This window comes from Bos javanicus, chromosome 9, assembly GCF_032452875.1.
Source record: "Bos javanicus breed banteng chromosome 9, ARS-OSU_banteng_1.0, whole genome shotgun sequence".
Lineage (NCBI taxonomy): Eukaryota > Metazoa > Chordata > Mammalia > Artiodactyla > Bovidae > Bos > Bos javanicus.
In genome coordinates this window covers 23,829,524-23,854,838 of record NC_083876.1, presented here as the reverse complement: position 1 = coordinate 23,854,838, position 25,315 = coordinate 23,829,524, and the positions used below count along the sequence as shown (strand labels likewise).

At 39.9% G+C, this 25,315-nt stretch overlaps 1 protein-coding gene across 2 annotated transcripts in view; it reads right to left on the bottom strand.

Moving 5' to 3' along the window:
• MTCL3 (MTCL family member 3) overlaps positions 1–25,315 on the bottom strand; it is a 48,315-nt gene that overhangs the window by 7,497 nt on the left and 15,503 nt on the right. For both annotated transcript variants that reach the window (XM_061427338.1, XM_061427339.1), the window contains exon 5: positions 2,014–2,085. In XM_061427338.1, the coding sequence (XP_061283322.1) occupies positions 2,014–2,085 (72 nt within the window). The remainder of the gene's footprint in view (positions 1–2,013; positions 2,086–25,315) is intronic.

The window sequence follows — 25,315 nt, the reverse complement described above, 5'->3', positions numbered from 1 at the left end:
CCAGGAACAAGCACTTAAGGATTCCTGGATTAGAGAATATGGGTGAAAAGAATAAATAAACTTTAACACGGGAAGTATAAGAATAGGACAAACATAAGTTAAAACTGAACTGAACCGAACTGAACTGAAGTTAAAAAAAATAAACTGTTGGTTAAGCTGACTTAAGACTTTAAAGCAAGGAGTATAAAGCACCTTCTCCCTAAATGAGGTTGGGGAAGAAAATTGATGGATAAAATTATGGCAAGACAGAGTTAGACAGTTGTGGTGACAGAGCATATATGAACTTATTAAGGGAGGATGAGACAGGTACAGATTGTAAAGAATCCACCTGCAATGCAGGAGACCTGGGTTTGATCCCTGGATGGGAAAGATCCCCTGGAGAAGGGAATGGCTACCTACTCAAGTATTCCTGCCAGGGAAATCCCATGGACAGAGCAGCTTGTTGGCTATAGTCCATGGGTTTGCAAAGAGCTGGACACAACTTAAGCAACTTAGCATGCATGCACAAGACAGTTACAAAAGGGAGATGACTTTGGTAGAAGACTTGGGATTCTAGAACTGCTGAGGCCTATAAATGTTCATGTCAGTACCAAGGGGAAAATGAACAGAGAGGGGAGAGAGAGAACAGGAAACTTAACAATTACTATGTTATGCTTTTAAAAAAGAATGAGATCAACTTTTTCAAATTTGAATATTTAAACATTGCTTTAGTTAAAATTATTACCAAATGAGAAAATACCTTGTAAGAATGAAAAAAAAAAAACATATGCTATAGTATTATAGATCCCAGTTTACATCTTTAAGAATAAATATTTAGCCAAGTAATTTTAGTGAGCCATAATGTCATAGCTCGGAGAAGGCAATGGCACCCCACTCGAGTACTCTTGCCTGGGAAATCCCATGGACAGAGGAGCCTGGTGGGCTGCAGTCCATGGGGTCGCTAAGAGTCAGACACGACTGAGCGACTTCACTTTCACTTTTCACTTTCATGCATTGGAGAAGGCAATGGCAACCCACTCCAGTGTTCTTGCCTGGAGAATCCCAGGGACGGGGAGCCTGGCGGGCTGCCGTCTATGGGGTCACACAGAGTCAGACACGACTGAAGTGACTTAGCATAGCATAGCAATGTCATAGCTGACCCTAAATATCTCGTCTTCTGTTTTAAAATCTCCTTTATTACATCCACCAGCACCTCTGCTCACCATAAAGCTAGTCTTTACTGTAGCTGTTCTAGGTTCTTAACATGCCCATGTTGAGGACATGTTTTAAGTTTTATTTTTATTCTTTCATTTCTTTTCTTGGCTCCCCCAATCATGGTAGAGAGAATTACTTCATTCTGGGACTCTCCAAAACCATCATGAGTCTCTCTTTTCCCTCTGCCATCTTTCCTACAGCATTCCTTTCTTTCTCCTCTCCTGATACTATAGGAACAGCTATTCTAATGTCCTTATTAATTATGGGTAAACAAGATTAGCACCATGGGTACAGTTCTTAAATGCAGCAACACATAAAGTACTAAAGACATTTTGCTATGTGATTATAATACAGAAGCAATAGTAACAGGAATGTTAGTGGTAGTTTTTTAAGCAAAGATACTGAATGTTTTATATTGCCTCCTGCATTTATAGCTACATAATGGATACACATAATGTAATTCTGTTTTACACAAGTATGTCTCGTTAATATGTCTACATATGAAGTGAAGTCGCTCAGTCGTATCCGACTTGTTATGACCCCATGTACTGTAGCCTACCAGGCTCTTCCGTCCATGGAATTTTCCAGGCAAGAGTACTGGAGTGGGTTGCCATTTCCTTCTCCAGAAGATCTTCCCAACCCAGGGTTCAAACCCAGGTCTTCTGCATTGCAGGCAGAAGCTTTACCATCTGAGCTACCAGGGAAGCCCTGGTACAGGGAAGCCCAGAGAAGCCCTATATGTCTACATATAGATGTAGCTTATCATTATGTACATTTAGAGGTGTTTGATGTACTAGTTGAAATTTTATTTCCACATACCTCTGTGGGAGTCTGCTGAGCCTTTTTTTCAGATTTTGGCAAATCTTTGCTTCCTCTTCTCTTTAAAGATAGCTGAAACAAAGCATGAATAGGTTTAGTTTGATTAACTACAATTTAAATTCAATTTTAGTTTTAAGAGTTCTAATCTCCTATGATTAAAAAAAAAAAAAAAGCCAAATAAAAAGTTCAATAATCGTAAGACAGGGAAAAAACCCAAACCATATATATCTTACTTTGGATGGGAGTATATATCACAATAGAAGGATAGCTGGAAATTGTCATGTTGAACTGAGAAATAGAGGAAAACTACTGTAACAATGCAGAAAAGCAACTTGGAGGAAATTTAGATCAATAACTTAATATACTTATATTGCAAATGAAAGCAAATCCTTGTTATCATTCTACATCATGGAAGAAAAAAAAAAGAAGAAAGTATTATTTCTGGTTGGACTTAAGGTTGTTATAAGATTATCAAGACCAACTCTCAGTGGATTTATATAGAATTTGAAGAATCTCACTCTTTCCTAATCACTCACTCATGTAAACAAACATGATACACACGTCCATGTACACACTTACACACGTGTAATACAGTTGGGAGTGGTAGGGGTTACAGTGAAATGGAGGCATCATGCTTTTTCTAAAGGAGCAGGATGATGAGAAGGAATTAGAAATGTAGGCTTTTTCAAAAGAAGCTGGAGATTTGGATAGTTATGTAAAATCTTCCACGTTTTACTTAACTGAAATTCAAACAAACAACACTTTGCAGGTCAAAAAAAATACACATTGAGTGCCAAATCCTCTGAGACCAGCAGTGTTTGATCTCTGGTGCTCGGTTCCATTTCTCACCACCAGTAAAGTAAAGTCATTCTGTATGAGTAAGAATCCATATGTATGAAAATCTATCATGTACCAAATATTGAGCTGGACACACAAGGATCAAACATATAATGTACCGACCATCAGTAAGTTCACAACCTGGCGAGGAAGACAGAGATACAAATGCAAACAATTTAGTGCAAGTTGGCAAATGCCATGCTTTAGGTTCTGTAAAGAAAGGACTTTGTCTCAGTGTGGCATCTCCACCATGAGAATAATGGTTGCCACAGAGCAGATGTTGAAACGAAATATTTGCTGAACTAATGAGTGAATGTGAAATATGAGATTCTGAGGTCAAAGAGGAGGATGGCGGTACAGGCTGACAGTAAAGGCAGGCTCGGTTTCTCAAAAGAACAGGCTTCATGAATTTGCCAAGAACTGCAAACTAAATTCCTCACATGCTAATTTCTAACCCATTTCCAGTGTTAAACACAGGCATATGTTCAGGTTGCAACTGCTTTCATTCAGTATAAAACGGTAACTACAGAGCCAAATGAATAGTCTACATGGTTACTTATTTCTCTTTTACAGAAATTCTCCATGTTGCTTGTATAATTTTCTTAGAAGCTGTGGGGACTGATTCACCATAACCAAAAGTGATTTAGGAATGAAGCAGCAAAAACTGTCTCAAGAAAACCAGGAATACAGTAAGCCATCACTAGGGACTCGTGGAACCATCTGTACAGGGGCTATCTATGAAGACATGCCTAAGTTCATTTTATTAAATATTTATGGAATGCTCTTACTTTGAATTTATTCCATTATATGTTTATCTAGTGCTTGCTAATGTACTTCATGAAAGTGAAAGTGAAAGTGAAGTCGCTCAGTCATGTCCGACTCTTTGCGACTACCAGGCTTCTCTGTCCATGGGATTCTCCAGGCAAGAATAGTGGAGTGGGTTACCATTTCCTTCTCCAGGGGATCTTCCCGACCCAGGGATCGAAACCAGGTCTCCCACACTGGAGGCAGACGCTTAACCTCTGAGCCACCAGGGAAGCAGTACGATAATAACACTAACACAGTTTCTGCTCATTATGATTTTCCTGATTTACTTAACAAATGGTCTGTTCAGTCTGCAATTTAATAGTGTGGTGAAAGCAATGATAATGCAGAAGCAATATTAACTGGCATTGAGTACTATTCATATCAAACACAATTTTTTTTAAGTTCACTTTGTAAATGATAAGGGGCTTCCCAGGTGGCACTAGTGGTAAAGAACTTGCCTGCCAATGCAGGAGACTATGAGATATGGGTTCAGTCCCTGGGTTGAGAAGATCCCCTGGAGAGCAACCCACTCCAGTATTCTTGCTTGGAGAATCCCTGGACAGAGGAGCCTGGCAGGCTACGGTTCATAGGGTTGCAGAGTCGTGCAACCCAGAATCGTTGTATGACTGAAGCATCTTAGCACAAACATAGATGGTAAAAATAAAGCTGAGAGAGGTTAATTAGATTATTTAAAGCAGTGGTTCTCCAAGTATGGTCCCCACAGTAACATCATCAGTGTCACTTGGAAACTTGTTATTTGTGTAAATTCTCAGGACCCATCCCAGAGCTACTGAATCAGAAAGTCAAGAGATGGGGACCAGTGAGCCATGGTTTAGCCAGCTCTCCAGGTGATTCTGATGCATGATAAAGTTTGAGAAACACTAAAGTCACTGCTTGGTAAGTAGCAAAATCAGGCCTTGACCCAAGTCTTTCTGATCTTTTGTTGCTGTTGTTGTTCAGTCACCAGGTCGTGTCCAACTCTTTGTGACTCCATGAACTGCAGCACCCCCGGCTTCCCTGTTCTTCACTAACTCCTGGAGTTTGCTCAAACTCATGTCCAATGAGTTGGTGATGCTATCTAACCATCTCATCATCTGTTGCCCCCTTCTCCTTTTGCTTCAGTCTTTCCTAGCATCAGGGCCTTTTCCAATGAATCAGCTCTTCGCATCAGGTAGCCAAGGTATTGGAGCTTCAGCTTCAGGATCAGTCCTTCCAGTGAATATTCAGGGATGATTTCCTTTGGAATTGACTGGTTTGACCTCCTTGCAGCCCAGGGGACTCTGAAGAGTCTTCTCCAGTACTATAATTCAAAAGCATCAATTCTTTGGTGCTCAGCCTTTTTTATGGTCTAACTCTCACCTCCATACATGACTACTAGAAAAACCATAGGTTTGACTATATGGACCTTTGTTGGCAAAGTGATGTCTTTGCTTTTTTAATATGCTGTCTGGTTTTATCATAGCTTTCCTTCCAAGGAGCAAGCATCTTTTAATCTCATGGCTATGATCACCATCCATGGTGATTTTGGAGCCCAAGAAAATAAAATCTGTCACTGCTTCCACTTTTTCCCCTTCTATTCATCATGAAGTGATGGGACCAGATGCCATGATCTTAGTTTTCTGAATGTTGAGTTTTAAGACAGCTTTTTCACTCTCCTCTTTCACTCTCATCAAGAGGCTCTTTAGTTCCTTTTCACTTTCTGCCATAAGAGTGGTATCCTCTGCATTATCCAAGGTTGTTGATGTTTCTCCCAGAAATCTTGATTCCAGCAAGCTTGATTCTGATCTTTATTATTTACTAGACCACAAAGAAGAAAGGCTTGATCCAGCCTAGGGCTGGAGATGGAATGGGGAGCTAGAGATGATTTCCAGAAAGAAGTAGAATCTTATCTTGACTCTGGTAGATGAGGAGTAATACAGCATGGCACCCCACTCCAGTACTCTTGCCTGGAAAATCCCATGGACGGAGGAGCCTAGTAGGCTGCAGTCCATGGGGTCGCTAGGAGTCAGACACGACTGAGCGACTTCACTTTCACTTTTCACTTTCATGCATTGGAGAAGGAAATGGCAACCCACTCCAGTGTTCTTGCCTGGAGAATGGGCTCACACAGAGTCGGACACGACTGAAGCGACTTAGCAGCAGCAGCAACACAGACGAAGATGGAGAGGAGAGGAAAGAACAAAGCATTCCATGTAGAAAGACCATTGCTGGGACAAAGATATTTGGGATTCTGTAACAAAGTGTGAGGAGAGGGTGACATGGGATTTACTATCAGATCTTGAAGGACATTGAATAAAGCCTCGATTTTATTTCAGGAAGGTCAAACTATTGTCCTGATGTCAATTAGGACAATTAAGAAGTCTAATTATTAATTTATTACATTTCATTAGTAAATTAGAATAATTAATTAATGATTAGATTACATTATTAGGTTAATTGAATTTAATTGTTAAATCAAGTTATTAATGTTTTAAAGGAGTGTCCATAATCAGACTGTCATAGAAGAAATACAAAAACACAAAGGAAGCAGTCCAAATGACCATGAAGTAAAGGGATGACATTAAAGGGAAATGAGGGAAAGCATGCTCTAGTTCTGAGAACTTTTGGTGGGGGGAGGGGGGGGCTTTGTTTTTATTCACTATATAGATATAATATTTGTTGACTTCTAACCTAATATACTGGAGAAGGAAATGGCAACCCACTCCAGTATTCTTGCCTGGAATATTGCATGGATAGAAGAGCCTGGCAGGCTATAGTCCATGGGGTCGCAAAGAGCTGGACACAACTAAGCGAATGTGCATGCCGGCACAGCATATATACGGTACTATCAGATCAAATCAGTCGCTCAGTCGTGTCTGACTCTCTGTGACCCCATGAATCGCAGCACGCCAGGCCTCCCTGTCCATCACCAACTCCCGGAGTTCACTCAGACTCACGTCCATCGAGTCAGTGATGCCATCCAGCCATCTCATCCTCTGTCGTCCCCTTCTCCTCCTGCCCACAATCCCTCCCAGCATCAGAGTCTTTTCCAATGAGTCAGCTCTTCGCATGAGGTGGCCAAAGTACTGGAGTTTCAGCTTTAGCATCATTCCTTCCAAAGAAATCCCGGGGCTGATCTCCTTCAGAATGGACTGGTTGCATCTCCTTGCGGTCCAAGGGACTCTCAAGAGTCTTCTCCAACACCACAGTTCAAAAGCATCAATTCTTCGGTGCTCAGCCTTCTTCACAGTCCAACTCTCACATCCATACATGACCACAGGAAAAACCATAGCCTTGACTAGATGAACCTTTGTTGGCAAAGTAATGTCTCTGCTTTTGAATATGCTATCTAGGTTGGTCATAACTTTCCTTCCAAGGAGTAAGCGTCTTTTAATTTCATGGCTGCAGTCACCATCTGTAGTGATTTTGGAGCCCAGAAAAATAAAGTCTGACACTGTTTCCACTGTTTCCCCATCTATTTCCCATGAAGTGCTGGGACCGGATGCCATGATCTTCATTTTCTGAATGTTGAGCTTTAAGCCAACTTTTTCACTCTCCTCTTTCACTTTCATCAAGAGGCTTTTGAGTTCCTCTTCACTTTCTATGGTACTATATGGTTATACAAATAGGATTGGGAAGTATTTCACTCTCCCACCAAAGGGCTAACTATTTATGATGGTAAAAAGAATGCAGATGATTAACTAAATCAGTAGACAGAATTAACTCTATTTATTAATGAAGAACAAATAAAAGATGGAGAGAGGAAAAAAACAGCTTTGATTCTCTTTTTTTTTCCTGTTTTTGGCTGTGTCCCTCAGCTTGTACAGCTTCCCTGGTGGCTCAGATGGTAAAGAATCCACCTGCAATGTGGGAGACCTGGGTTCAATCCCTGGGTTGGGAAGATCCCCTGGAGGAAGGCATGGCAACCCACTCCAGTATTCTTGCCTGGAGAATCCAATGGACAGAGGAGCCTGGCAGGCTACAGTCCATGGGGTCGCAAAACGTCAGACACAACTGAGCAGCTAAGCATAGTTCAGCTTTAGGATCTTAGTTCCCAGCCAGGGATTGAACCTAGGCCGCCGGGGGTAAAAGCACAAAGCCTTGGCCACTGGACTTCCAGGGAATTCCCTATGACTCCGGATCTGGGGAAATCAGAGAAAATCACCCAAGAGGGCTGATATTTGAAGGATACATGACATTTCAACAGAAATAAAACCAAGTAAGCAACAAGGGCAAAGACGTGGAGAAATAAATGTGCTTTATAGATTTGTTGACTTATGAAAAGAAGTGTGGAGGTAGAGACACTGTAGAGTTGAGGTATAATGCTTCAGGGATTGAGGTCAGCATGTGGAGGTAAGAAATTTACACTTTATCCTGTGGGCAATGTTAAAATGAGCCCTCTGAATTAATATAGGAGAAATGCTGAAACTAGGCCATCTTTTCCTAAGAGGCATTTTCTATTTTACTTTTATTTAAATATCACTCAAGTGGGATGTCAAACTCAAATAGAATTCTGAGTAAAGGTTTCCCCCTGAATAAAAATATATTGCCTTTAAGGCACATCTAGGGCCACACATAACTTTAAGTAACACATTTAAATTTTCAATAAATATTTTACCATCTTTTCATATTCCAGTACATTTTTATTAACTTTCTGACTCCAGTGAAACAAAGACAAGAGATTCACTTGGGTGGAGAAAGCTGGAGAAGTAAGTGAAGTCTAAACAGCCTCTTTCCTACGAGGATAACATTTGTCACCTCCCTCCACTCCCCATCATCCTGTCCCATCTTCATGTACTAAATCTAGGAACCTCTATAAGGGGACCAGTTTGGGAAGCTAGAGCTAAATCTCATATTGGTTCTCATAGAAGGCACTTCAGGTGACTCTCTAGAGAAATATACTGAAATCATGTCTTCTCCACATCATAATTCTTTGCATTCCCATCCTCAGCTATCCAAAAGACTGAAATTATTTTTATCCATGTCAAGGCCAAGAATTAGAGAGTTTTACCCCAAATTGTTTGCATAGCAATTATATAATTTGGACTTGTGTTCTAAAATGTTTCGAGACTGACTTCCTTCAGCGATTAAAATTTGGGTCATTTCTTAATATGTGGCATCTTTGTGCTTTTAGGATATTAAACAACAGAGAAGAACCTGCCTAAAATTATATCTTTATACATGTTATATGTATAAAAATCTCCTGTGTTTTTTAATAAAATTAAAGAGAGGCCTATTTGCATAGCAATTAAATTAAGAAGGAAACCATAAGTGTATTAATATAGGATTTGTTTGTGTGTTAGTTACTCAGTGGTGTCCTACTCTTTGCGACCCCATGGACTGCCGCCTACCTCTGGGAGGGCTGCCCAGGCTCCTCTGTCCGTGGAATTTTCCTGGCAGGAATACCAGAGTGGGTTGTCATTCCCTTCTCTAGGGGATCTTCCTGTCCCAGGGATTAAACCCAGGTCTTTTGCATTACAGGCAGATTCCTTACCATCTGAGCTACAAGGGAAACCCAATATTGGATTTATGGAGCACTAAATGTGTGCACATACTTCTCCAAATACTTGATATGTTCCCACTCACTTAATCTTACCAGTCTTCAGAATTTGCCACCATCATCTGAAGCAAACAAGAGATAAACCTCTCAGCTTGTGTTAGAGCCAGGATGTACATTATCCAGCTCACAACTCTTGCTCTGAACAAATACATTATATCCCACTGCTACTCCAAAAGAATTAAAGTACAGAGTTATATTATTTCTGGGCATATCCTTCTGCATGCTATTACACCATGGCTGCAGCTGCATGGGGTTTGGGGCTCTGGTCTACAGAGATTACACAGGAGCAATGTATTTTCCTATTTTCAACATAGGAGTCGGCAGAAGTGACATATACACCCATTGGTTCTCACAGTTATCCTGTAAATGCTTGTGACTTCAGGGCAACATTGGAAGTGAGGCACGAGGATTTCTGACTAAAATCTAAGGAAAACTGAAAGTGGCAGGAAGTCTGGCTCTGCTACAGTCTGAATGTTTGTGTCTCCTCAAAATTCCTATCTTGAAATCCTAAAGTCTAAGATGGTGGTGACAGGAGATGGGGCCTTTGGGAGGTGCCCAGATCACGAAGGTGGAGCCTTCAAGAGTGCCCTTATTAAAAAGACTTCGGGCTTCCCAGGTAGTTTAGTGGTAAAGAATCCGCCTGCCAATGCAGGAGATGCAAGAGACCTGGGTTCGATCCCTGGGTTGGGAAGATCCCCTGGAGAAGGAAAGGGCAACCAACTCCAGTGTTCTTGCCTGGAGAATTCCATGGACAGAGGAGCCTGGTGGGCTGCAGTCCATGGGGTCGCAAAAGGGCTGGATGTGACTGAGCATGTACAAAGACAAATGCAGACAGAAAAGAGACCCCACAGAGCTCTCGAGCCTCTTCAGTCATGTGAGTATACTGGTTTGTGTCCTGGAAGAGGGTTCTCACTCGGCCATGCTGCCACCCTGATCTTGGACTTCCAGCACCCCAGACTGTGAGAAATAAATTTCTGCTTTTTATAAGCTAATCAAGCTAACCAGCCTGTGGTATTTTGTCACAGCAACACAGTTTGGAGGGAAGCAGGTGTGGCTCGGGTCACGAGAAGTCCTCCTCCCTCCCTTGGATTGCATCCTTGACACCTGGCAGAGGAGAGGCAGGTGAGCGTACCCAGAGATCTTGCCCAAGACCACATCCTCCGCTCTCTCCCCTAAACAAATGAGGCAGGGTCCTAAGCTTTCTGGGGCTTCCCTGGTGGCTCAGCGGTAAAGAAGCCACCTGTAACGGAGGAGACTTGGGTTCAGTCCCTGGGTCAGGAAGATCCCCTGGAGAAGGGAATGGCTACCCACTCCAGTATTCTTACTTGGGAGATCCCATGGACAGAGGAGCCTGGAGGGCTACAGACCATGGGGTCACAAAGAGTCAGACACAACTTAGATGCTGAGCATGCACGCACACTACCAAGAAGTTGGTAGGTTAAAACAAAATAATAAATAAAAGTCCACTTAAAAAATTCCATTTAAAGCTTAGTAGGGCTTCCCTGCTCACTCAGTGATAAAGAAGCTATCAATCTAGGAGACATGGGTTTGATTCCTGGTCCAGGAAGATCCCATATGTTCGGAGCAACTAAGCCCGCATGCCACAACTATTGAGCCTGTGCACTAGAGCCCAGGAATCTCAACTATTCAGCCCACATGCCCCAAATATTGAAGCCCTAGAGCCCATGCTCCACAACAGGAGAAGCCGCCACAGTGAGAAGCCCACACGCTGCAGCTAGAGAAAAGCCCAAGCAGCACCGAAGACCCAGCACAGCCAAAAAGTAAATAATAAAAAAAGAAAAACAACAAAGCTTAGAAAAACCAAATGTCTCTACTTTTTCAACAAAAGACTGAAGAGCAAAAGTATGCATGAGCTGAAAAGTATTTAAAATGGGACATATGAAACACCTTTGTTCTGTTCTATTACTTCTAAAAAAAATTTCTTTTTTATCAATTCATTTTTCCAGAGTGATAAATTAAGATTCTAGGTCTCGAAATCATTTTGTAAAGATTATTTGGTCCCAACACTCTGTAATGGCCTATCTGCCTTTATGGCTTCTACTTACCAGCACCTTTTCAACAATTTCTCTTCTATCCCTGGCCCTGGAAGTCCCCAGAGTCTTGACACTCTTCCCCAAAGTCAATTCTTTTTTTTTTTTTTGGCCATGTGGCATGCCCTGCAGGATCATTGTTTCAGACCAGGGATCCAATCTGCATGCCCCTGAAGTGGAAGGATGGAGTCTTAACCCCTGGACAACCAGGGAAGTCCCCAAATTGCTTTCTTAAATGACCTTTGCCCTCAGTCATGCAAGGAACCAAGTTAATGACTCTCCTGACTCTTTCACTTGCCCTAGCCTTGGGGAAACAGCAATGTGGTAATTCTGATGTGAACTAAGTTGGTTTCCATGTAATATAATTCACCAGGGTTTTACAAAACAACCTGGAAATGATGTTCATAAAGGAACCTAACTTTGGGCTCCAACCAGTGTCTCTTATACATCAGATCTAAGACTTCATTAGTGATGAAGGCTTTCCACAGTAAAAACGTTTACAAAGCTGACTGTATTTCTCCCCTCCCAGTAGACAGCCCATTTGCAATGTGCCCCCATTAAGAGGCAGAGTCTTTTCCTGTACCTGTTCAAACCAGGTTGGCCTTGTGACCTGCTTTGACCAATAAAATATGGTAGGAGTAAAATGTGGTAGAAAAGATGACAAGCTAATTCTGACTACCCTCAAGAGATCTTGCTCATTTCTGCTCATTTTCTGTTGGTCTCATGCTGTCCCATATGACAGTCTGGGATAATGTGCTAGATGGAAAGAGTCACGTGGCCCAGTTATTTTCCATGGTCCTAGTCAATATCCAGCCAACTCCCAGAAGCAGAACCTCCCAACTAACTGGCTGCTGCTGCTAAGTCGCTTCAGTCGTGCCCGACTCTGTGCGACCCCATAGACGGCAGCCCATCAGACTCCCCCGTCCCTGGGATTCTCCAGGCAAGAACACTGGAGTGGGTTGCCATTTCCTTCTCCAATGCATGAAACTGAAAAGTGAAGTCACTCAGTCATATCCGACTCCTAGCGACCCCATGGACTTCAGCCTACCAGGCCCCTCTGTCCATGGGATTTTCCAGGCAAGAGTACTGGAGTGGGTTGCCATTGCCTTCTCCAACTAACTGGCAGATGACCACTAATATGTTTGGAGACCCAACTGAGACCAGAATAATCTATATAGAGAGCAAAATAATTGGGCAAATAAATGACGGTTGTTTAATGCCGCTAAGTTTTGTGATAGTTTGTTGCATATAAAAAGCTATTTCATTTACCAAACGTTTTTCACCATTGAAATTGAAAAATGATTCAGTTAAGTTTAAAAAAACAAATCCTTTATTCAAACCCCAGAAAAGCAAAAGACATATGTAAGAAGCCAGGAAAAAAAAGTTGAAGGGAGGGTCAAAAAACATAGGAAAAAATAAAACTCAATATACTTTCTTTGTTCTTACCTTGCCCCTACTTGTGTCAGTATTTTGATTCCATAAAATATTTTTTTAAATAAAACTGAGCTTTAGATAAGTTATCATAAAAGCTCACCTTCCAGTTTTAAAATGCAGATACTTAAGATGCTTCTTTTCATAAAAGAAGGTGTTTAATTAGCACCAAAGGTGTGATACAAGTTAAATGCTAATAAAGTTCATCCTAACAGTCAAGCTTAATGCAGGGTCTGGCTTAGCATATTTTTGAAATACTTCTATTTGAACTTAGTTTTTATTCTTCTTTTTAAAGAAATGATATATATATCTTTACAGTGCTTCCCTGGATCCAGGTTTTTGTCCTTTTGTTTCTATAGTCTTCTCAGGCAAGGCAAGAAAAGAAATCTTGCAAGATGCCCTAATTAAGTCAATATGCAGAGTTGAAACATAAAAATTCAAGGAAAGCTGTACTGAGAAAATTCTCAATTGTATTTTAAGGACTAGATTTCCCAAACTTCTACTGCTTGCTATTTTCAAAGGTCAGAATGTAGGAAAGAATAGAATAGAGAAGAGAGAAAAAGAAATTAATAAATTCTGAGAAAAACCTTTGGAAGGTTTGGGAAAGAAAGCTAATCAACAATTTAAATCTTAGATTTGTTCCCAGAAAAAAAAAACAATAAATAAAAAATGGAATTTTCCTCTCTTGGGGAACATGGTGATCTGAATATTATCACAGAGGTATAAGTCATAGTGGAGAGGTGTATCTGGCATACAGAAATGTATGTCATAGAGGCGGAGCTCCACATCTGCAAGAATGAATCTACCCTCTTCTGTCAGAAGGTTACTTATTGTCTTCTGTCCCATAAGCCCAGGCCCCACTCCTATCTTCTGAGTTATGAGGCTTCCAAACTTATTTTTTCCTTACCTCCAGTGACTGCCTAAATAAACACTTTTAAAAGCTGGAAATGTTAGCTTTCTGCTCTAACTACTTCAAACCAAAGCCAAATTGAAATAGCTAGGATCATGGGATCATGCATGTTCTTTGCTATTTCAAGGTTTTCTTTTAACTATTAAAATTTTTATTGGAGTACAGTTGCTTTACAATGTTGTGTTAGTTTTTGTTGTACAGAAAAGCGAATCAGTTCTGCATATATCCATACATGCATACATGTATTCCCTCTTTTTGAGATTTCCTTCCCACTGAGGTCACCACAGAGCAATGGGCAGAGATCCCTGTGCTAGGCAGTAGGTTCTCAATAGCTATCTATTAGTTATCTACTGTTTGTTTGTTTTTTTAATAAAATAATCCAATAAATTTTCCTTTCCTTGTTTCCTTCATCCTTCTCCCTTTGTGCTGCTGTAGATATCTACAGCAGAGGTCAGGTTGGCTGTAGAGGAGTAAAAATTCTTTATTGCCAAGGAACATCAATGCATGAGCTTTGTAGAACATGCTATCAAACCGGACCACCAATGAAAGGGAAAACATTTGAACCTTTGCCTATATGGGAATCGGGGTTATCTCCTCAGGGCCACATGGCTTTGAATGGCTCTAGATTTGCATAGTGTCTTTCCTTTTATAAAAGTCATTCTTTGTTGCCAATCATCATCACTTTAGATCTCTTCTGCTCCCTTCCTAGCATACTGCTTGTTATTAGTGCTTAAATGTTGTTAGATTGGAACCCCCTTTCCATAATTAGCACAGTGAAATTTAGGTAAGCCAGAAACTTGAAAAGCAAAATACCGAACTCAATTCCAGAAAATTCAGAAGATCTGAAGGACCATGGACTATCAGAAGGGAAAAAAAAGGAAAACGAATGTTTCTCTTATTAATGGGATGTGCTTACTACAGAACTAGAGGAAACGAAATTGGGAGGAAACTTGAGATAATATTGTAACAGTGGGGGCTTATAAAACCTCTGTGAAAAACATCCCTTTAAAAAGTTAAGTTTGGGCTCAGTAATTGCCTGCCTCCCATTGTATTGTGCTTTCTATCATATGATCAAACTATCTCCCAGATCCTTAGGGGGAATTAGTGTCTATATTCTCTAAGCTACTTGAGGACATTCAAGGGGCTCAAGGCTACTGGTGAGAGATTTTCTGGTACTAAAATCTCATACATCATTGAAGAAATCCTCTTTTGATGCAGGGTATAGGTTCTTAGAGGGTCTTCCAAGTTATTAATACAGCAATAAACTGATCCCAAAGCAAGATCACCTTGCATTAAAAAAGCAAAGTCAACATGATAACAGTGTTGATTATTATTCTCTGATACACATATCCCATATTACACTTGGACAGGTATACCTTTAAAAGGCCTAAGAAAGTCTCACACAATCAAACAGATACAGGACTGGAAGCTTTCTCATTTGAGACTTTTTTTCAAACCTGAGAGCCTGGTTAATGACTTCTGAAATAATAATAATTAAAAAATTATTTTATGTCTTAGATACTTGATCCACTATAAATGTATGATTGCTAAGCTATGAAAGTCATCAGCAAATGCAGAGATTTATATTCCCTTCTAAACTGCTCTTGTTAATGAATTGAGTTCTAAGCACCACTGCATTTAGCAATTAAAATTCATTTAGAAAATTGTAGCTGGGCAGTGAAAGCAGTTTCTTATGGCTTTTCTCTCTAATAGGGCAAAGAAAAAAATTGCAGCCAGCATTTGTAAATTAAAATAATGATTTTTCCAGTTTCTACATTGTGTATCAACCACCTTTACTTAATGTAGATTTTAACATCATTTGATTTTAATGATTAATTTTAACATCATTTTGTATCAACTTATAAGAAACATGCTTGAAGTACCATTAAGACGACAGGATGCTAAGGGTGGTATCGCATAGGTGCTTTAAAATTGTTCTTTATGCAATCACACATTTAGATATTTCATGATAAAATTTCAAAGGTCAGTGTGTGTGTTGCGGTTAGTCACTCAGTCATGCCCCACTCTTGGCAACCCCATGGACTATAGCCAGCCAGGCTCCTCTGTCCATGGAATTCTCCAGGCAAGAATACTGAAATGGGTTACCATTCCCTTCTCCAGAGGATCTTACCGACCCAAGGATTGAACCCAGGTCTCCTGCATTGCAGGCAGATTCTTTACCGTCTGAGCCACCAGGGAAGCACTTCAAAGGTCAGAGTATTCAGTAATTCCTGAAATGCACTTCAGGGGAGTAGAAGCAAGGTTCTAGGGTAATTCCTGGATGAGATTTAAAAGTGATAGCCCACAATTGTGCTTTAAAAATTTTGGAATTAGTTGCTAAATTTTAAAATGTGGACAGTTTCCATTTTAAAAAGGAAGATTTCCAGTTTCAGTTGAAAAATTAGAAGACCTGGTAAAGTTGGGCCTTGATTATGGAGGGGCAACCATGGCCTGGAACCAAATATTGAGACATACACACAATATTCAATTAGTCCCATCACTCCTAACACAGACAACTTCACTCATTCATATAACCTTTTTGACCCCTAGTAACAGAGAAAAGTTCAAAGTCTGCCCTGGAACACTAAGGTCACATATGTGGAAGGAGCTCAAGAAACTCAACCTAGACCCTGCCTGTACTTTTCTAGTAGTTTGCTTCTATAGAAGGCAATACAATCCCTTCACAAATGACTCTAATGGATAAAATATCTTTATTTTTATCTCAAATCTACTTAAAGTAGAAATCACTTAAAGCAATTCAAAAAATAAATCCACTTTATCTTCTGTACTATATCCTTTCACTTAGAAGAAAGTGATCACATCTCAAGTATTTTCTTCTCTAGGCTGTATATATTGCTCATGCGTGCATGTTAAGTCAGTTTGGTCATGTCTGACTCGTTGAGACCCTACGAACTGTAGCCTGTCAGGCTCCTGTGTCCATGGGATTCTCCAGGCAAGAATACTGGAGTGGGTTGCCTTGCCCTCTTCCAGGGAATTTTGCTGACCTGGGATCGAACCATGTCTCTTATATCGCCTGCATTGGCAGGTGGGCCCTCTACCACTAGCGCCACCTGGGAAGCCATATACTGCCCAAAGTGTGTTAGTTGCTCAGTCGTGTCCGACTCTGCAACCCTATGGATTGCAGCCTGCCAGGCTCCTCTGTCCATGTGATTCTCCAGGCAAGAATACCAGAGTGGGTTGCCATTCCCTTCTCCAGGGGATCTTCCCGACCCAGGGATCAAACCCAGATCTCCTGCACTGCAGGCAGATTCTTTACTGCCTGAACCACCAGGGAAGCCCCATGTACTGCCCAGTTCTTCATCATATGACATGATTTCATGTCTAGTTTATGGTCAACTTAACTTCCTAAACTTTTCTTTGTGTAAATAGCTATGAATATATTTCTCTCTTTTTTTTGTATTTGTAGAAATTTAAAAAATCAAATGGTAAGATCACATTTATTCATATTAAGTTTCATTATTAATTTGGGTTTATTACTCTAGGATATTAACAATTTTTTATTCTTTCCTTACCTGTATTTTCCTTGACAGCTACAAGAGGGTTCTGCCTACATATTCTTTTATTCGAGTATAATAGATATTTACTAGAGATGCAGTTGAAATAATGTGAAAATATTTATATTTCTTATATTCTTTTGGAATAGGCCAAAAAGACGAATGTTTGCTGTCCATGCTAAGTCACGTCAGTTGTGTCCAGCTCTTTGAGATCCTATAGACTGTAACCGACCAGGCTCCTCTGTCCATGGGATTCTCCAGGAAAGAATACTTGAGTGGGTTGCCATGACCTCCTCCAGAGGATCTTTCCGACCCAAGGATCGAACCCACATCTACTGCAGCTCCTGCACTGTAAGCGGATTCCTTACCACTGAGCCACCAGGGAAGATCCTCTCAAGAAGGGGATGTTTTCCCACCCACTCCAGTATTCTTTCCTGGAGAATTGCATGGACAGAGGAGGGTGGTGGACTGCAGTCCATGGGGTTGCAAAGAGTCAGGCATGACCTAGCAACTGACACTTACACTTCCTTACTTTACTCTCATACTAGCCACTCTGTGTAATAATGAAATGTCTACTAGCTGCCAGAAATTGGGTTGGAGTTGTGCATATCAAGTTGCACCACAGCTTTGGATCTGAGTACTGGCAGTGAGAAGGACTACGGAAAAGTTACACAGTGTCTTGAGCCATGATGAAATATAAAAAGAAAATTTGATATTCAGTGATAACATTTTTTTAAAAAGAAACAAAAATTAGAAAAAGAGATGAAAGTATATGGGACGAAGACATTTCAACAGGTAGAGGATAAGTTTTTCCCATGAACAGGGCTGGTGCAGTTGGAACTCCACGTGCAAAAAGATGAATTTAGACACCTAAATCTCATGTTCAATGTTCATGTTCAATGTTTAATAAAATAGCTATAATAAAAAATAAAATAAATGTTGGTGAGGATGGTGTTCAATTGGAACCCTCCCCCACTGATGAGCTGTGATGGTTTCCAAGTGTTGCTAGTCTTCTCTGAATGCCTAGCCAGCTTAAGTTAAGAATGTGTGCATGCTCAGTCACTCAGCTGTGTTGAACTCTTGGCAACCCCAAGAACTGTAGCCTGCCAGGCTTCTCTGTCCACTGGATTCTCCAAGCAAGAATACTGGACTGGGTTGCCATTTCCTCCTCCAGGGGATCTTCCCCACCCGTGTCTCTTTTATCTCCTACATTGCAGGTGGATTCTTTACCCGCTGAGCCATCAGGGAAGCCCCAAATTAAGAGTATGTTCCTTCAATCCTACCCACACCACTGTGAGTAATCCTATTCATTTGTACCATCTAAGGCAAATTTTATTTCCTACTGAAGCACACTGATTGATACAAAGGGTAAAGAAAAAATACCCAGAAACATGCAGAGAGAAAGTAATTTGATACACAAAGGAATCAAAATCAAGATAAATCTCACACTTATCCACTGCAAGAAAAATGACAGAAGCTAATGGAACAAAATATGTAATATGAATGTGAAAAAAATTCACACATAACGTGGAAAAAAATTTTTTTTCTCCATGATTCCTTTTTAAAAAATTTTTTTTACTTTACAATAAAAATTTTGACTTAAAATTTTCATTCTGCCATTCCTATGTGAAGTCAAGCAAACGCTATTTTCAGAAGTGCAAAGTCTCAGAAAATAAAACATCTACAAACTTTCCTTGAAAAAAAAATTCAAGAGCATTATCTAATCAACTTAAGATGATATACAATTGAGGTCTCAGAAACGTAGAAGTTGTGGTTTAAAATCATTGACAATAAGTACTGAAATTGAATATACAGAATTGTTTCTGTGACTATATAATTACACAGGAAGCAAAGATATTCTTTAAATTGAAACTTGATACTGCAACAATGAATAATAGTAATCTCATTCTATAATCCCATTTTAAATTAACAAATACAAGACAGTAGGTGGCTCAGATGGTAAAGAATCCTCCTGCAATGGGAGAGACCTTGGTTCAGTTCCTGGGTTGGGAAGTTACCCTGGAGGAGGGCATGGCAACTCTCCAGTATTCTTGCCTAGAGAATCCCCATGGACAGAGGAGCTTGGCGGGCTATAGTCCATGGGGTCACAAAGAGTTGGACATGACTGAGTGACTAAGCACAGCACAGAAAATAATCCAAGGGACCGTACTAAGTAAAAGAATTCTTAATTCTGTGTTCCATTCCTGGTTTTGGTAATAGTGAAAACTGAAACTTATACATGTATTAAAAAGAAAATGTATATTCAGATATAAAAGGAAAAAAAAAAAACGAGCAGAATTTAAAATGTCTTTTAAAATGGAGTATTACTCAGCCATTAAAAAGAATACATTTGAATCAGTTCTAATGAGGTGGATGAAGCTGGAGCCTATTATACAGAGTGAAGTAAGCCAGAAGGAAAAACACCAATACAGTATACTAACACATATATATGGAATTTAGAAAGATGGTAACAATAACCCGGTGTACGAGACAGCAAAAGAGACACTGATGTATAGAACAGTCTTATGGACTCTGTGGGAGAGGGAGAGGGTGGGAAGATTTGGGAGAATGACATGGAAACATGTAAAATATCATATTAGAAACGAGTTGCCAGTCCAGGTTCAATGCACGATACTGGATGCTTGGGGCTAGTGCACTGGGACGACCCAGAGGGATGGTATGGGGAGGGAGGAGGGAGGAGGGTTCAGGATGGGGAACACATGTATACCTGTGGCGGATTCATTTTGATATTTGGCAAAACTAATACAATTATGTAAAGTTTAAAAATAAAATAAAATTTTAAAAAATATCTTTAAAGTATATTTTTAAAAAATTTATCTTCTGAATTGTTATAGAACATAATTATTCTAATTTAGCCATATCTCTAAGTAAATGAATTCAATCATTGCATTTTACCCTTGAAGGATAATACTTTCCATATAACAGATTCTCCTAAATACAAGCAGACAGCTACCATTTCATGAAGTTCTATGAAAATGCTTTCTTCCATGTGTAAAGAGGCAGTGGATATAATCACATACCAACATATTAGACACTCATTACGCACTTGAATGCAATAATCAGTTGGGTTGTCTAATTATTTCTACTATTAGTCAAGGCTCTTGGCCAATTGAAGAATGCTTACTTTGTGAAGGAAAGAAAAAATAATGTAGTTAATTTTATTTACCACTATGATTAACTGGCTAGACAAATTAGAAATAACTGAGCTAGCCAGACAACGAATATAGAACACTTGAATTTTTAATTTTAAGCACTTCTGAGTTGAATCATGCTGAATACAAATGGCCTTATTAAGTGAAATATTTAAGTATAAAATGGAAAATGTCAGGAGAGCAGCTAAATGACATCTTTAAATGTCATCTTCAAATGTCGTTTACCATCTGGATAAAGATCAGTTTAAGTGACCCTGAAGTGTAAAAATGGAATTAGAACAGACATCAAATAAGTGGCTGCATTTCCATTAAAATGCAATCAAGTACAAAATATTCAAGATATGACTGAATTTTCAATTTGGAAAACATTTCCTAATATACAGTGAAATTGCATGTTATATTTACTCAAATGTAACACAAGTACTGGAAAACAAAGGAACCGAGTAAATTCTAATTTTAGGAGCTAAAGCTGGGCTCCTCTGACAGCAGTCAATGTCTTCTTAAACACGTCTTCCCTTGACTGTGCATTTATTGACAGCTTTTGCATGTTTAACAGTCTGCCTGTGTGAGTTAAATGAAATATGGTTCTTAAATTCAGAGAGCATAGAATTTAGCTGTGGAGTCAATAAAAGCTAAAAATTGATCAAAAATATCTTGTGCTTGAATACAAGAGCCCTCTTCTCTCTGCTAAGATGTTTCTCTTTAAGAATAATGTTCACTGAGCAGCAGAGGTAGGAGAGAAACATTTATCCAGACACATGAGCACTGTCAGCCCTGTTGATGGTTGCAGGGGCAGGCAGGGCAGCCTCACTGTAAGCAGGTCCCCCCCAAACCTTTGCAAATGTGAGCTAATGGATGGCAAAGCAGCAAGGACTAAGGACATACCTCCTGCTTCCTGACTCGGGACGGACAGAGTGGTTTTATAGTGAAGTTAGATGTCATAGGGAGCTTCAGAAAGTAGCAGACATTCATGGGAAAAGAGAAAGCAAAAGAGTTTCAAAGGACTACATAAAAGAACTGGAGTCCTAGAAAGACCTAAAATTTCAACTACATGGACTTAAAAATTCTTCCTAGGAGTTGTCTTAATCGGCTAATCTAGAGCTATCTGATATTATTATTATTATTATTATATTAACAACAAAATCTGATGTCTACATCATACCTGACAGTTTTTCAAGCACTTTCACATTTTATCTCCTGTTATCCTTGTGAACAGATTGGACAGGGAACATACTTATTTTCCTTTAAAAAATTAAAGGAAAATAAAGGAAAATCACTTTATATTTCCTTTAATAAATTATTTCCTTTAATATTTTTATTATTTCCTTTAATAAATTAAAATTATTTATTTTAATTATTTCCTTTAATAAATTAAAGGAAAATCACTCTCAGTGATTAAACTGAGAGTTGGGCTTTCCTGGTAGCTCAGTGGTAAAGAATCTGCATGCCAATTCAGGAGACGCAGGTTTGATACCTGGTTCAGAAGATCCCCTGGAGAAGGAAATGGCAACCCACTCCAGTCTTCTCGCCTGGGAAATCCTATGGACAGAAGAGTTTGGTGGGCTATAGACTATGGGGTCGCAAAACAGACATGACTTAGCAACTAAACAAGAGTCAGCCATTAACAAATCTATCTGAAAAAACACAGGTATTAAGTCTGTAAAAAGAACAGGCAGGATCAACAGACCTGAAAATATTTTTCTAGCTTTATGTTCTTAGTTTTTTTTTTTTCTTCAAAGATTCCCTTTTTTGTGAGATAAAAGAGATTTTTCTTATAGACATCTTGAAAGTATTCTCTTAATGCTTGTCCGGAGCATTCCCTAAATGTGTGCTGGAGATGCAGACCTTGAAGATTCCAGAAGTACTGAGGTGTCTGTAGAGGACAGGTCATTTGTGGGGTCAGGAAAAAGATGAAGTGGCAGCCTGAGACTCTGCAGTGAGACCAAGCCGGCCAGTGGAGACAGGGGTTTGGAGGTAGATGGACTGATGTGGACCTGGCCTATTTTCTGAGCATTAAGTGTTCATCTCAAAAATGAAACTATTAACACAATGATACATAAAGTGACTGGCTTATAATTAGCACTCAACACTGATGGCTATTGAACAACTGCAGCCCTGGGGTGATTTTCCACATCTCCCAGGCCAAATTAACTGCGAACTGAATGTCCCAAACATTGGCCATTTAAAGTAAATTTAGATAAGTCTTTGAGGGTGAAAGGATCTGCAGTCTTCTTCCATTCTCTAAACCTGCAGTTCACGCTTTCTCACCAAAGAACATGGAAGTTCAACTGCAGATTCGATGCCCAGGATGTCAGTGTCATCTCCCCTTCCAAGAAGCCAATGAAATCTTGTTTCAGGGAAGACTTGCTGCTTCTGGGGAATAATTGGGGTTTTCAGGAAGCAAGGTAGAGGCCTGGAAATTTCTAGGAGGCAGGAAAGTCTCAAGAGACCTCTAATGCTGGAAGTGGGGTGGCGCTGGAGTTAGTCATCTACTTCCTTCTCGTCTTGTTTGTACAATCTCAGCAACCAAAGAAAGAGCCCTGATTCTGAGTCAGCTTCCTGTCCTCTCTGCAAAAGAGGGCCTGAAACACCTTTCCTAATTTCCATTCATCCGCTCATTAGAAATTATTTATTGCTTGTCCAATGTTGTCAACAACTTCCAGTTGTTGTGGATACAATGGTGAATAAGACAGACTCAGTCCTTACCCTCAGGAAATTTACACTCTAGTGCAGAAAAAAGCTACAGACAAGTGAAATATGAAATATCAGTTGTTACAATATTACAGAAGCACAGGGTCTCATTGACTACAAGCCAGGCACTGAGCTGGATGGAGTGCGACAGTGATCACAATAGGTGGGGCCCTGTCTTCACAGTGCTCACCGATGAGACAGCGAACACCAGTGTGCATGCTGAGTCGCTTTAGCAGAGTCCGACTCTGTGACACTATCGACTATAGCCTGCCAGACTCCTCTGTCCATAGGATTTTCCAGGCAAGAACACTGGAGTGGGTTGCCGTGCCCTCTTCCAGGGGATCTTCCCCACCCAGGAGTTAACCCACATCTCTTATGTCTCCTGCATTGGAAGGCGGGTTCTTTACCACCAGCATCACCTGGGAAGCCCGAAAGTATTCAGCACAGGAATGCAAATACTTTGCTGTCAAATAAAACCTCTACAAGACCATCTTTTCCATCAGAAAGTAATTAACTTGAGTCCAGGGACTACTCTCATGGTGACATTAACTGTTATTCCCTTATACACACTATATGTACACACTCAGTAAATGTTTAAAAATACTTGCTAAATTAAAGTCAGATCAAAGTTTGGGGATTCTAGGCTCAAGGAAAAGGCTGAGACAGAGAACAGATGCATTTTATGCCACTGCTAGAGGCAGGGCCATTCTCAGGTAGCCAAGAGTGGCCATGGGTAGAGGGCAGTGGTAGAGAACAGTGTTGGTAGTTTAGATCCCAAAGCCTAACGCACCACGGGGAGAAGTCAGGCACAGCTACACCCTGAGTAAGGAATGGACTAGATTGTTAAATGAGAGCTGGTTCTACATGAGATTTTTGTCTGTCACACACAAACACACACATACACACACACACAAGCCAAGCCATCTCAAAATAATTATTTCACGCTTAGAAATATAAAGACTTTCACCTTTAAAAAGCATCAGAGAACACAGCAAAGGAAACTATAAGCAAGATGAAAAGACAACCCTCGGAACAGGAAAAAATAAATGCAAATGAAACAACTTACAAAGGATTAATTCCCAAAATATACAAGCAGCTCATACAACTCAATGCCAGAAAAACAAACAACCCAATCAAAAAGTGGGGAAAAGACCTAAACAGACATTTCTCCAAAGAAGACATATAGATGGCTAGCAAACACATGAAAAGATGCTCAACATCGCTCATTATTAGAGAAATGGAAATATCAAAACTACAGTGAGATATCACCTCACATCAGTCAGAATGGTCATCATCAAAAAGTCTACAAACAATAAATGCTGCAGAGGGTGTGGAGAAAAGGGAATGCTCTTGCACTGTTGGTGAGAATGTAAATTAATACAACCACTATGGAAGACGGTATGGAGATTCCTTAAAAAACTAAGAATAAAACCACCATATGACCCAGCAATCCCACTCCTAGGTATATAGCCTGAGGAAACAAAATTGAAAAAGATATATGTATCCCATTGTTCATTGCAGCACTGTTTACAACAGCTAGAGCATGGAAGCAACCTAGATGCCCATCGACAGATGAATGGATAAAGAAGTTGTGGTACATATGCACAATGGAATATTACTCAGCCATTAAAAGGAACTCATTTGAGTCAGTTCTGATGAGGTGGATGAACCTAGAACCTATTATACAGAGTGAAGTGCATCAGAGAGAGAGAGATAAATATCATATTCTAATGCACATACTTAGAATCTAGAAAAATGGTACTGAAGAATGTATTTACAGGGCAGCAATGGAGAAAAAGACATAGAGAACAGACTTACAGACATGGGGAGAGAAGGGAGGAGAGGGTGAGATGGAAAGAGTAAAAGGGAAACTTACATTACTATATGTAAAATAGATAGCCAATGGGAATTTGTTATATGGCTTAGGAAACTCAAACAGGGGCCCTGTATCAACCTAGAGGGGTGGGATGGGGAGGGAGGGGGAGGGAGGTTCAAAAGGGAGGGGATGTATATATACATCTATGGCTGATTCATGTTGAGGTTTGACAGAAAACAACAAAATTCTGTAAAGAAATTATCCTTCAATAAAAAAATAAATAGAAAAAAAAAGCATCAGAGAAGTCTCATATTATTTCAATAATAGCATAAAACAAACATTTGGATGTTTAACTAATGACCAGCACTCATTAACTCATGCCACACACCTTAGGGTGAAAACCGATCAGCCTTCCAGGGCAGATTTCACTGCAGAGAATTACAGTCAAAAACTTAGATTATCTAGATGCTATCATTCCATACTGTGGTTTATTACTAATTGGAAAAGATGGTGAATTCTTTAGTTACCATGG